Source organism: Pseudorasbora parva, chromosome 6 (genome assembly GCF_024679245.1).
Source record: "Pseudorasbora parva isolate DD20220531a chromosome 6, ASM2467924v1, whole genome shotgun sequence".
Taxonomy (NCBI): Eukaryota; Metazoa; Chordata; class Actinopteri; order Cypriniformes; family Gobionidae; genus Pseudorasbora; species Pseudorasbora parva.
In genome coordinates, this window is record NC_090177.1 from 17,216,933 (window position 1) to 17,229,865 (window position 12,933).

Consider the following 12,933-nt stretch of genomic DNA (forward strand, 5'->3'; position numbering starts at 1 on the left):
TATCTGAGTAAAAAAAAAGCATTTTTCAATCAAGCTGTGATTTGAAAGACTGCTGTAGGTAGCACTTGCTTTTTATGATCCTCTGCTTGTTGTCATGGAAATGCAATGCCACAGTGCTGCATTTTTAGGTTCAAAGCATGTTTGATTCACCTTGAAATAAACTCACATTGGACTCTCTAGATGTACTATTAGTAAAGAATAGTGCGTAAGAAGACATAATGTTCATAATGTTTCTGCAGGAAGCATTGGAGTGATGTACACTACCATTCAAACGTTTTGGGTCAGAAAGATTTTTATTGGTTTTAAAATAAGTCTTTTTATGCTCACCAAGGCTGCATTTATTTAAAGGTGTCATGAACTTGTTTTTTTCTTTTTTATACTGTTGTCTGAGGTCAACTAATGATGTTTGTGTGGTTTTTACATTCAAAAACATAATAACTAATAAGTAATAGGCTATTTTACACACTGGTTTTGAGGCTGTCTTCTGAACGCTGGGTTTTGATGGGCGTGCCGCAATGGAGACTTGGAAAAGCCCACAGCTAGGATTGGATAAGATTTGCATATTTAATGAACTTCAGCTCCGCTGTCTATGTGTCATATCTATGCCCCTGTCAGTTCATATGAGGGAGAGATTATTTGAAAGCGGCAACTGCAAAGATTCTCTGGACCACAGGGCTAGTAAACGTCTTTATAAAGCAAACACAAGGATTTATTTCTCATCCACCCACGATTGATTGGAATATTATTTCTGTTAGGGCTGCACGATTATGACAAAAATCATAATTGTCGATTATTCCCTTCAAATTGTAATTGTGATTATTAAATACGATTATCACAATTTACATTGAATGATGTTTTGAATAGCTTTATGCTAGGGGTGTAACAATACACTTGTCACGATTCAATATAAATCACTATACTTAACTTATCGATGAACTTATTGATATTTTAAGACAAAATAAAGAGATTTTTTTTAACTTTCTTTTCTTTAATTATTATTAATAAAATATTATTATTATTTTTGAATTATTATTAGGACCCATAAATATTTCCCCATTGCATCATTATGCATCATATTCAGCATTATATATAGTGGTTTAATGTAGTAATGTCACTGAAACTCCGAAAACTCCCCCTCACGCCTTAGTCACGCTTTCAATGCAGGCAGCATTCTCTCCCGGTCCCTCCTCTCCCGCTATTAATGCACTTTACATATAAGAAACCATATAAAATGCTTTACGTAATCATACTACTAAAACCAAATGTGATCTGGTGATTTAAATGATATTTGCGCTTTCACTATAAGGAGTGCCACTGCCGCTTTAAATGATGTTTGCACTTTGACTTTGAGGAGAGTTGGTGGCGGTGTCATGACAAATCTTGTCCGTCTATGAAATTGTGTCCGCAAGGACCCCTAGAGTGATTCTATTGGCTGAAAGAAATTTTAATAGGTAATCAGTTCAGAGCCTGATTAAAATTTTTACAAAATCGCGTTTGGATTTTTGCTGTTTAAATTGTGTTTAAAAAGTCTTTAATGTCGTACAAATCATGTTTCATATACTAGTAGTATATAACTGAAGCTATAAGTGCTTATATGAGTATATAAGATATATACAAGCATATCTTGTATATAATCTATTTATTTTGTGCTCCTGTTCTGTATATTGCTGTTTTTTTTATTTCTTTATTATTTACATTATAGGTACATTACTATGTCATGATTTTGTATTGGCACTTAGTTAATCAGTCGAAACCCTGTCGCACAGTTGAGAAATTACCGTATAGACCTGAGGAGACGCTCGCAGGCAATCTTTTACTGTCTATGAGACAGTCGGGGGGACGTGGAGACATGTCCTGGAGACTAGTCTGATAAAGTCAAGGGGGAAGAATGGGTAGAAGCCCATAGTGAGCCAAAAGCAACGGGAGAAAATATTTAAACAACGTGATTCAGCTTTCGCTTTCCACATCTACTAGAAGACTCACAGCTGTCAGACAGGAGGCTCACGTCACATCTACGTCGTCAAGCTCAGTCTGAGCCTGCGCAGTTCGCTCAGCCATCAGGAAGTGAGTGCCCCTAGGTTGACTTCATTATTTCGCCGTAGACGTCAATGGGGTCGCTGTGTCCATTTCTTTTACTGTCTATGGATTTAATACACCATAAGTTGGATTGTTAACCGCCATTAAACAATACAAGAAAAAGAAGAAAAAGACTTTGAGGAGTGTCATTCCAGCAGCGCGTGCGCTTTAGATGATCAATGCAATCCGTCACAGTTCTAATCGCTAGAAAGCGTGTCAAAATGATTATTCCTAAACTGTAAATGTTTAGCTCATCTAACATTTTTAATTCTGGATACTCACTCTCATGTTGTTTTCACGTGTCTCGCAACGTCCGTGTTTACTACAGTATGCGAGTTGTGGTAAATCTGGCCATCAGATAAAGCCAATAATGTGTCTCTTCAGAAGACTTGGATCTGAATTAAACACTCGTTATTTCACCTATTAGTTTTTTTTTTTACAATGCTTTTATGACATTTATTGGATCTTTTTTATCCAAAATTTGAGAGGAATCCCAGTCCCGCCACTGGCCTTCTTGATGTTAACATTAAGCGTCAATATTTTATGGACTTAAATGGAGGGACAGAAATCGCAGGTTTTATAACGAACATCTTCATTTGTGTTTAGAAGCTAAACGAAACAACATATTGCACGGCTTCTGTGCTATTTTGCGTGCATTCGACCAGCCAGCATACTGCTGTCACAACGTAACATGCTATATCTAAGCACGCAGAATAATACATTTAAAAAAACGTTTTTAGTAAATCTGTGAACGATTACATAATCGTAGAATCCATAATCGTAATCGCGATTAGAAATTTGATCAATTGTGCAGCCCTAATTTCTGTATTACATGGCCCGCAGGATCGGCCGATATAAGCGCAAACCAGCGTACTTTTTGGTATGTCTGGAAAACACACAGCCCCTGGACTACTATTACATTACAACATTAATACGACTACTACATATAAAAAAGACGTTTCTAATGTAGTCTTTCAGAATAAAAGCATCAGTTTCTTTAATTACATTTGAATAGCAATTTAATACATGTTCCACTGTACAATTAATATATATTAATTAGTAATAGTAATTTTGATTTTATGTTGACTTTATGAGCAAGGGAAGTTTCCAAAAGTGGTTTTAGATACATACATAAAACAATGGGTTGCTTTAGGGTGACATCAACTTTGTTTTTGGTTATTGTTACTCGCTCTTATCTCTTGGTGCAGACCAAGCTTGTTATCTGAATCTGAGACTATTTAATTGTATTAAGTGCATTTGACTCGATACGTCCATCTTTAGAGACCCTGTAGGCATTTGTTTAGCTTCAGACAATTGGGTGAAATCTCAGCATGAGTTAATTAATTTGCAAAACACTTGACTAATTTCTTGTGGATTTTATTTGGCTGCACAGAGATGCCTTGTGATAAGAACTTTGGAAAGAAGACACATTCTGAAAAGCAGCTCATTCTGACGTATGAGTTTAACAGGGTCCAGAGGGGTTACCGTTTGTGGTGTGTTTCCTCAGGGTTCAGACGACTGTTTGGTGAAGATCTGGGCGACGGATAACGGGCGTTTGCTGGCAACACTGAGAGGTCATGCGGCAGAGATTTCAGACATGGCTGTGAATTATGAGAACACCCTGCTGGCAGCCGGGAGCTGTGATAAAATGATCAGAGTGTGGTGCCTGCAGACCTGCGCCCCGCTGGCGGTACTGGAAGGCCACGCTGCTTCCATCACGTCACTACAGGTGTGCAATACATTTAAATTCACGTTTTAACAGACCCACAGAGGTATGCATGAGAAATTTGCCACATTAAAGAATTATATTTAAGATGTACCTGTCATTTTTTCTTCTTCTACAATAAAATAGCCTATTTAGATTTTTACTGTGTAATCAATTCCTGTCCTTTTCTGGGGTTATACTCTAAATTACTCTATCAGACAGTGATTGTCATTATGGTGATTCATAGTCCCTTTGGCTGGAAACTGCAGAACTGTTACTGCCAAAATTACTGTGAAACTAGTAGCCAAAAATATACACTACTGTTCAAAAGTTTTGGGTCGGTAAGACTTTTACATATTTTTGAAAGAAGTTTCTTATGCCTCCCAAAGGGTGCATTTATTTGATCAGTAAAAGCAGTATTAATAAGAAATATTCATATACATTTCAGCAGCCATTAGGCTAGTATTCAGTGACCCATAATCTGCAATTTATTGAAGGTTGTAATTTAGCAGTTCTTCAGCAGCGATGTTAGCATGTCATCCTTCAAATCTTAAAAACCTGTCTTCAAAAACAGTCTTAAAACATGTCTTTGAGATCATACCTTATGTCTGGTAACAAATGTGCCACAAACAATACAATAACACGCCGTGGAGACTGAGAGCCAGTGACACTGTAACCAGATGATGACCTGATAGGACCTCTCCCATGGAGAGCCCATGATACATTGACCAGATGCTGACATAAGGGGCTTTATTATATGGGCCTTTTGGGTCACACTTCTGTAAACAAAGAAATAGTTGATTGCATTTGTGCCACAGTCACAATGTAAATGCATCTGACTAAAGATAACTGAAGTACACTTTCAGACACTCAAAGTATAAATCGAAAGCATCTGCTCTGCTCCATATACAGAAGTCAGATGAAACGAGAGTAAGGAGAAATTAGATGACTGACAGGACAAAGACAAGATGCGCAACAGATCCTATGCGTCATTGACAAATATCTCATCTTTTAAAATGCGCGGTCTGTACTGCTGCTTCCTATACACATAGTTGCCTACTCATGATTGTGAATTTGTAAAGTTAAAGTGGTTTCAATGACCTGCATGTAGATAGAGGCTCCATGATGTCAGCGAGTTTTAGGCCTTATACTCGATCGCAAACTCTGTAGTGTAAGTGAAATGTGAGTGCACATTCATAGCGATAACCCGCCATCACCAGCGTTAAATTTCCTCACCGTGACATCACTAATAGATAGAATAGATAGAATTGAATACATCCATGCTGAATAAAATATATGCGCAGTGTATGGTATAGTTATGCACAATTGAACAGCCACTCATAGAGACCGTGTGTGTGTGTGTGTGTAGTTTTCTCCTCTGTGCAGTGGCAATAAGAGGTTCCTGTCCTCCACTGGAGCTGACGGAACCATCTGTTTCTGGCAGTGGGATGCATGCACACTCAAATTTGGGTGAGTTTTCTTTATTCTTGCACACATCTGTGGGGCTTGAAGATTTGGAGTGTTTTATTTTGAAGCTCTTTTTGTTTAGTTGAATTAATATAAATGAGAAACATGTCATTTTCTTTTGAACAGAGCTGAATGTCATATTTTTCTGTGCTAAAAACTTTATTGTAGCCCAACTTAATGTGCTGAGACTATTAATTTTTCAATCATTGTTTTTGCAAATCTATTTGGTACAGAAATTACACCCTTCACCTTTAATAATGATCATGAGAGACCACTAAGAGCCTATATTCTGGCACTCATCATGCCTCTGTGTGTTTTGTGTGTGTGTGTGTGCAGGCAGCGACCCAGCAAATTTATCGAGCGGCCCAGACCAGGCGTGCAGATGATCTGTTCCTCTTTTAGTGCAGGTAGGCCAGAAGTGTCAAAGCTCTTTTCTCACCTTTACCTGCTCCCATTTTATTAGGTTTCTTTTACCATTCACAGCCGCTCCCATCAGAAACCCAACACTGAACTTGCAGTAAAATGTGATGTGTTCCAAAATAGGACACTTGGGAGAACTAATCTGTGGTATCTGCCTGTTTGCTTAACTGATTTACCATATGACATGATACAGTTGTGATCTTTTGTATAAGATAGAGAATAGAATAAACTTGTGTATAGGGATGGGTACTGAAAACGGGCATTAAACGGGCCCCGGGGGTGAATTTTGAAAGACCATTGTATCTATAAGCTCGGACGTTATCGGTTCTGCTGTCGGTACTTTTGAAAATAATGTGACGTGAGAGAGAGAGAGAGAGAGCGCGAGAGAGCGGCGCAAACGACAGCCAAGGACAGAACTAAACATTCAAACATAGCCTGGTTACACTTTAGATCTGTGATAGTCTGATTTTATTTTAGATTTTGGCTTCCAAAGATTATAATAATAATATGTATGTCTAGCGCAACTTAATTCCCTTTGCAGCAGTAGCCTACGCTGTCATTTCTCCATAAAACTGAAACGTAATGACAGAATCAGCACGATCAGTGATTGTTGTAAAATACAGTCTAGCTACTGTTGGTAAATTGTGGCACGTGTTTAATAATAAAGAGCGATTAAAAGCACAAAAATGTGCACAAGAGATTGTTCCCAAGTCGGCGCGCACGTTCTGAAACAGCCCGCAACGAGACAAGCAAATTACACTTTCGGTTTCACACTCGCGTCTAAACGATCAAATGTACACAAACATCTATGTCAAAATGACCGGCTTGGAGAGCCTGTAAACACAACACAGTTTGTGTCTAAAATGGACGTAGTTATTATGGATGTAGTCGGGACAAAATGTAGTGCATCTGCCTATTATCAGTCGCCTATAGATCTGAACATCTGTCTTAAAGAGGCAGCAGTGTGAATAGACATGCTGACGAATTACTGCGAATTAAACAACCAAATGCAAAGAGAAAATCACTCACAGCTCTTGAATGAATAACTTCAGCTTTAATAAGCATTCATTTAGGCTAATTATTATAAACTATGCAGTGTTGTTTTACATTTGATAACTAGAAGAATACCGTTAAAGTACCGGACCGATAAGCAGGGTGCAGGTGAGCGTAGTAATACCGATAAAACCTTAACGATACCCATCCCTACTTGTGTATGAATTGAGAAAATCTATATTTATTAGGGCTGTTAATGAAATGCACACTCCTGTGTGAATGGCCCCTACATCTTTTTTTGGACAGATTGACAAATTTGATTAAATGTATTGCTGTGGACAGTTGGCAAGTGATAGAATTAAGCTCAATAATAATATGGAAATAAAACAAACAAGATTATCTTCTAAGATGATTTTTTTCAGTGCTTTTGTTTGACATTATTACCTTAATTTGTGGGCTTTTCTATCCAAATATTTATGATTATTTGCAGTTAATTTGATTATTTCACCTGCAAATCATGTAATTCAACTACAAATTGTTGTCATTTGCCATCCATAATATTTAAGATTCATGCCTATGATTATATGAATGTGTGTGCTTACATAGAAATGTAATATTAAGTGACTATTCCCATGTTTTCATTGTTCTGAAAGCTTATAAGCAGATTATGGAGTGACAGCGGATCGTTTTGGCTTAAACATTTTCTGCAAAGTGAGGCTATAAATATCTTGTTGTCAGACAGATATCACAGACTTTTTAAAAAGAGAGTGTTCAGCGCTGCAGGAGCTCTTCAAACACACATTACTGAAGAAAAGAAACACTCCACTGGCATTCACCAAGAGAGACATGCATACACATATTCTAGTTCTTTCCTCTAAATTTCTTTGGTATTACACAGTCTGAAAACTGGCTGAGTTCTTGTTCATTAACACCATATTGTGGTTATTGCATATATTTATGAGATTCCCTCTGCATGAAAATGATGACAAAGCTTTTGTTAATGAGGGTTTTTTGTTATGATTTGTATACACATTGATGCTGTGTTATTGATTGTAATTTATGAAATGCTAAGTGATTTTTGATGATATTTCAGGTGGGATGTTCCTTGCGACAGGCAGCACTGATCACATCATTAGGGTTTATTACTTTGGAGGTGGACAACCAGAGAAGATATCTGAGCTGGAGTCTCACACTGTATGTAATGCGTTTGATTTGCATTTTGTGACTATTTATACCTTAATAAACAAAAATGTAATTTAGATTTTGAAAAAGTTAATGGTATAGCATGCATATTGAATTATTATTATTATTATTATTATTATTATTATTATTATTATTATTATTTTTATTATTATTATTATTATTATTATTATTATTATTTTGTGCACAAATTTGGGGCGGCAGTGGCTCAGTGGTTCATGTAGGTTGTCTATTAACCGGAAGGTTGGTGGTTCGATCCCTGGTTCCACCTGACCAAGTGTCGAGGTGTCCATGAGCAAGATACCTAACCCCTGCTGCTCCCCACGAGCTGGATGGTGCCTTACATGGCTGACATCGCCGTCGGTGTATGAATGGGTGAATGTGAGGCAAAAAAATGTAAAGCGCTTTGGATGGCCATAGTGTCTGTTAAAAGCGCTATATAAATGCAGTCCATTTACCATTTACAAATGGCCCAAGTTTGAATCTGTGTTTGTGACATTTTTTAGCACACTGTTCAGTGTCTCTGCTACCAAGTGAGACAAAAATGTGAACACAAAATTATTAATATTATACTAATGTAATATACTATATAATTCTAATATATGTATATGTGACCCTGGACCACACAAACCTGTCAAGTCACACGTGTATATTTGTGGCACTAGCCAACAATACATTGTATGGGTCAAAGTGATAGATTTTTTTTAATGCCAAAAATCATTAGGATATTAAGTAAAGGTCATGTTCCATGATGATATTTTGTAAATTTTCTACCGTAAATATAAATACAAAATTATTATTAGTAGTAATATGCATGGCTAAGGACTTCAGATTTTTGTAATATTTACATTTTTTACACCCTCAGATTTCATATTTTCAAATAGTTAAAATATTCACCTAACAAACCATACATCAATGTAACGCTTATTCATTCAGCTTTGAGATGATAATTAAAAATAATTCTCATTTTCAAATTTTCTTTTCGTTCAGGGTCACATAATAAACTGCTTATATACTATTATATTTCATAATGGTCTAATATAATATTTAAATTTGATATAAGATAATTAATTTCAGCATGTTACAACTGTTATGTAATACAGTTCTACAACCCCCAAATGGGTGTGTGTACATAAAACTGTAATTTTTGGTGAAGAATCAACAACAAGTGGCACACAATCATAAAGTCGAATGAAATGTATTGGATATTTCAAACTTTTTTTAACAAATCAAAAACTGAAAAATTGGGCGTGCAAAATTATTCGGCCCCTTTACTTTCAGTGCAGCAAACGCTTTTCAGAAGTTCAGTGAGGATGTCTGAATGATCCAATGTTTACCTAAAGGACTAATGATGATAAATAAAATCCACCGGTGTGTAATCAAGTCTCCGTATAAATGCACCTGCACTGTGATGGTCTCAGAGATCCGTTTAAAGCGCAGAGAGCATCATGAAGAACAAGGAACACACCAAGCAGGTCCAAGATACTGTTGTGGAGAAGTTTAAAGCCGGATTTGGATGCAAAAAGATTTCCCAAGCTTTAAACATCCCAAGGAGCACTGTGCAAGCGATAATATTGAAATGGAAGGAGTATCAGACCACTGCAAATCTACCAAGACCTGGCCGTCCCTCTAAACTTTCAGCTCATACAAGGAGAAGACTGATCAGAGATGCAGCCAAGAGGCCTATGATCACTCTGGATGAACTGCAGAGATCTACAGCTGAGGTGGGAGACTCTGTCCATAGGACAACAATTAGTCGTATACTGCACAAATCTGGCCTTTATGGAAGAGTGGCAAGAAGAAAGCCATTTTTTAAAGATATCCATAAAAAGTGTTGTTTAAAGTTTGCCACAAGCCACCTGGGAGACACACCAAACATGTGGAAGAAGGTGCTCTGGTCAGATGAAACCAAAATTGAACTTTTTGGCAACAATGCAAAACATTATATTTGGCGTAAAAGCAACACCCTGAACACACCATCCCCACTGTCAAACATGGTGGTGGCAGCATCATAGTTTGGGCCTGCTTTTCTTTAGCAGGGACAGGGAAGATGGTTAAAATTGATGGGAAGATGGATGGAGCCAAATACAGGACCATTCTGGAAGAAAACCTGATGGAGTCTCTCGATGTGCAAAACTGATACAGACATACCCCAAGCGACTTACAGCTGTAATCGCAGCAAAAGGTGGCGCTACAAATTATTAACTTAAGGGGGCCGTTTGAAAAATCCAATAAATTTCGTTCCACTTCATGATTGTGTCCCACTTGTTGTTGATTCTTCACAAAAAATTACAGTTTTATATCTATTTATGTTTGAAGCCTGAAATGTGGCAAAAGGTCGCAAAGTTCAAGGGGGCCGAATACTTTCGCAAGGCACTGTATATATATATATAATAGTGTTCCCCTAAAAAAGAAATTCTCAATATTAATGCATACAATATTGATCTATTGTTTTAAAGCATCTCGTTTTCATTCTCTTTTCTGGCTTTACTGTTGCAGGAATACATTATTGTTTTGAGGTTCCCCTCATGTTTTTTAATGACTTCATCTTTTTCCTCAGGATAAAGTCGACAGCATCCAGTTCTCCCATAGTGGAGATAGGTGAGCAACACTAGCTCCATTTATCTGTGTACATGTGTAGATTTGAGAGAGTGTGTGTTTGTATGCCAGGTTTGTTGGATTAATGGGATGTGGGGGTTCTTATAATTTTTATGAGGTGATGTTGTCAGCAGAAAAAATACCCTTGTTCCCATCATACACAAACATGTAAGATGCCTACGATACACGTTGTACAAGAATTTTGGTGCGTGAAATGTCTTTCTACTTAAACAACAGGCATATGACAGTTACCCACACACACCAATTCTTTATTCAGTCTCTGCAATCTCTTTTATGTTCCTCACTCGCTCTATTTTAATGAGGAAATGTTTTTGCATTGGGGGAAGGGGAAATAGAGAGTGTGACAGGAGAAGAGGGAGAAAAGGAGAGGGAAGGAGAATTGTAGGATGGAGAGGTCTGTAACAGGTCCCTAAGGAATTAAAAAGATGGATGTTCACATGCACAGATTCTTTTTACCAGAGGAGACAGCATGCAGTGTTGCATATATAAGAAGGGAAGAAATCTCACAAATCAATAGAACTGCAGAAGAGTATACTGTCAAAAAGATGTCCATGCCACAACTGAGTAGATTATGTGTGCATTGTGTGTTACTAGGTGCAGGCTTATTTAATGGAATAACACTCTGACTCATTTTGAGACCCGTCCTACCTCATAGAGTAATGCACTCCTATGTTTATGCAAACTTATCAGTTAGTCACACAACCCCTCTACCTTGCAGTGTAATGCAATTTTTGTCTTTAATTCACATTAATGCTATGCCACTGCTTTGTAGACTGTACAAAGAAAAGATCTTTGTCATTATTTTTGTCTTGTTTTTCAGCAAAAATATCTAAACATCCCAAAATACATTTACTTGATAATCAAAATTGCATAATATATTAAGATTTAGATGAGAAGGAATTCGCACTGGCTAATTTCAAGCTACAGACAAAACTTTTTTTAGTCAAATTTCAGGTTTTCACAAAAATAAGTTAAGCTCTCGTACCGTTCCTTTGTTCTTGAAAAATGCACTTGTCGGCCAAAGCGCAGCATTCCAACTTTGTGAATATTCATAGCAAATTCTCGATGTCATGAGTCTGAACCATGTGTACATGACAGACTGTTCATGTTCCCAATAGACACATATACACAGAATTACAGTATTTCAAAATATCAGTCTTGGCGAGTATTCAAGCAAACATTATGTCTAAAATAAACATTTGGTAACTGTTGTGGGAAAACATCTGATGTGTAATACGGTATTTTAATAGATCCATGCGGTACTGAATCTTAATTGTTCTTGTACTGTATCTTACTAAATGTGGTGTTATTACCAGGGGTTTTAATGTATAGTTAGGTATAGGTGATTTTGTTTAGGAACTTTCAGAAAACGTGAACTCGATTTTTCTCTCAACTGAATTTACTGACTCTGTCAACTTCAAATAGGTAAAGCTCATTATTGTCTGATTCCAACAAACCATACTTCATTTTATTTATTTATTTATTTATTTTTAGAAAATGTTCTTATTGCAACTCATTTTGGCAAAAAAACACCCAGCACGAATCGATGGGTGCTTGCTTCCGTGGAATGCGTATAAATAGTTTAATGCACAGCTAGTCATGGATTAAGCTACTTATACCATGATCACTTGCCAGCATTGACAAATTAAAGCTTTCATTGATGTTTGCAGAGCTAAATTTGACTGGAAGAGTTAAAATTAAGGTTATGTTAGATCTAGTGTTCTGTCTGCTCTAAATCAGACACGGTGATCAAGTAGTGGTAACATACCATTATTTGAACATATAGCCTATTGGAAAGAGCGAGAGATGCATCTGAATTACCTGCATCTGTGCAGCTTTAGCTACTAGCAATGAAGTTGAGTTTAATAACTTCAAAAACAGTGCCGTTACAAACCCCTTGCTGAGTAATATAATGTTGCGAGTCAGTAGTGAAGTTAATTTATTAATAAAGTCACAGGACAGCATTGACAGAAAGTTTCTGTGCTTCTGTTTCTGTGTCTGCACAGCACAATCTCTGTGCGAGAGACTTATTTATGTGTGCGCTTCAATGAAAGCAGTGCATTAAATGTGCACTATGTAACTTTCCGTCCACTTGAGGGCACCTATTCAAAGGCGTAGTTTGATGATGCCAAGTTTGAGCGCAGCATCTTGGGACATGTGGTCTTCACCTCATAGCCGGTGGAAAATAGGACACAGGCAGAAATCATGTTCATGCAGGGTGTCCGCAGGGTTTTAAAAAGTATTAAAAAGTGATAAATCAAAACTGTCCAATTTAAGGCCATTAAAAGTGTTAAATGTGGTCTCAGAGGTATTATTCTTTTCCAAATTAGGTATTATTTTTTCAGACTATCAGGTGTCCTATTCTGATTGAAATTCTATGTGTGTTCGCGTTAGTTCGTTTAAATATGGGCTTTAGCATATCTGGGCACATAATCAAAGATCTTTCGTCTCCG

General features: G+C 37.1%; 1 protein-coding gene across 3 annotated transcripts in view; it reads left to right on the top strand.

The window, feature by feature from the left end:
- Positions 1-12,933, top strand: part of phip (pleckstrin homology domain interacting protein) — a 58,787-nt gene that overhangs the window by 9,552 nt on the left and 36,302 nt on the right. For all 3 annotated transcript variants that reach the window (XM_067445873.1, XM_067445875.1, XM_067445874.1), the window contains exons 8-12: positions 3,584-3,805; positions 5,151-5,251; positions 5,585-5,655; positions 7,755-7,855; positions 10,422-10,462. In XM_067445873.1, the coding sequence (XP_067301974.1) occupies positions 3,584-3,805; positions 5,151-5,251; positions 5,585-5,655; positions 7,755-7,855; positions 10,422-10,462 (536 nt within the window). The remainder of the gene's footprint in view (positions 1-3,583; positions 3,806-5,150; positions 5,252-5,584; positions 5,656-7,754; positions 7,856-10,421; positions 10,463-12,933) is intronic.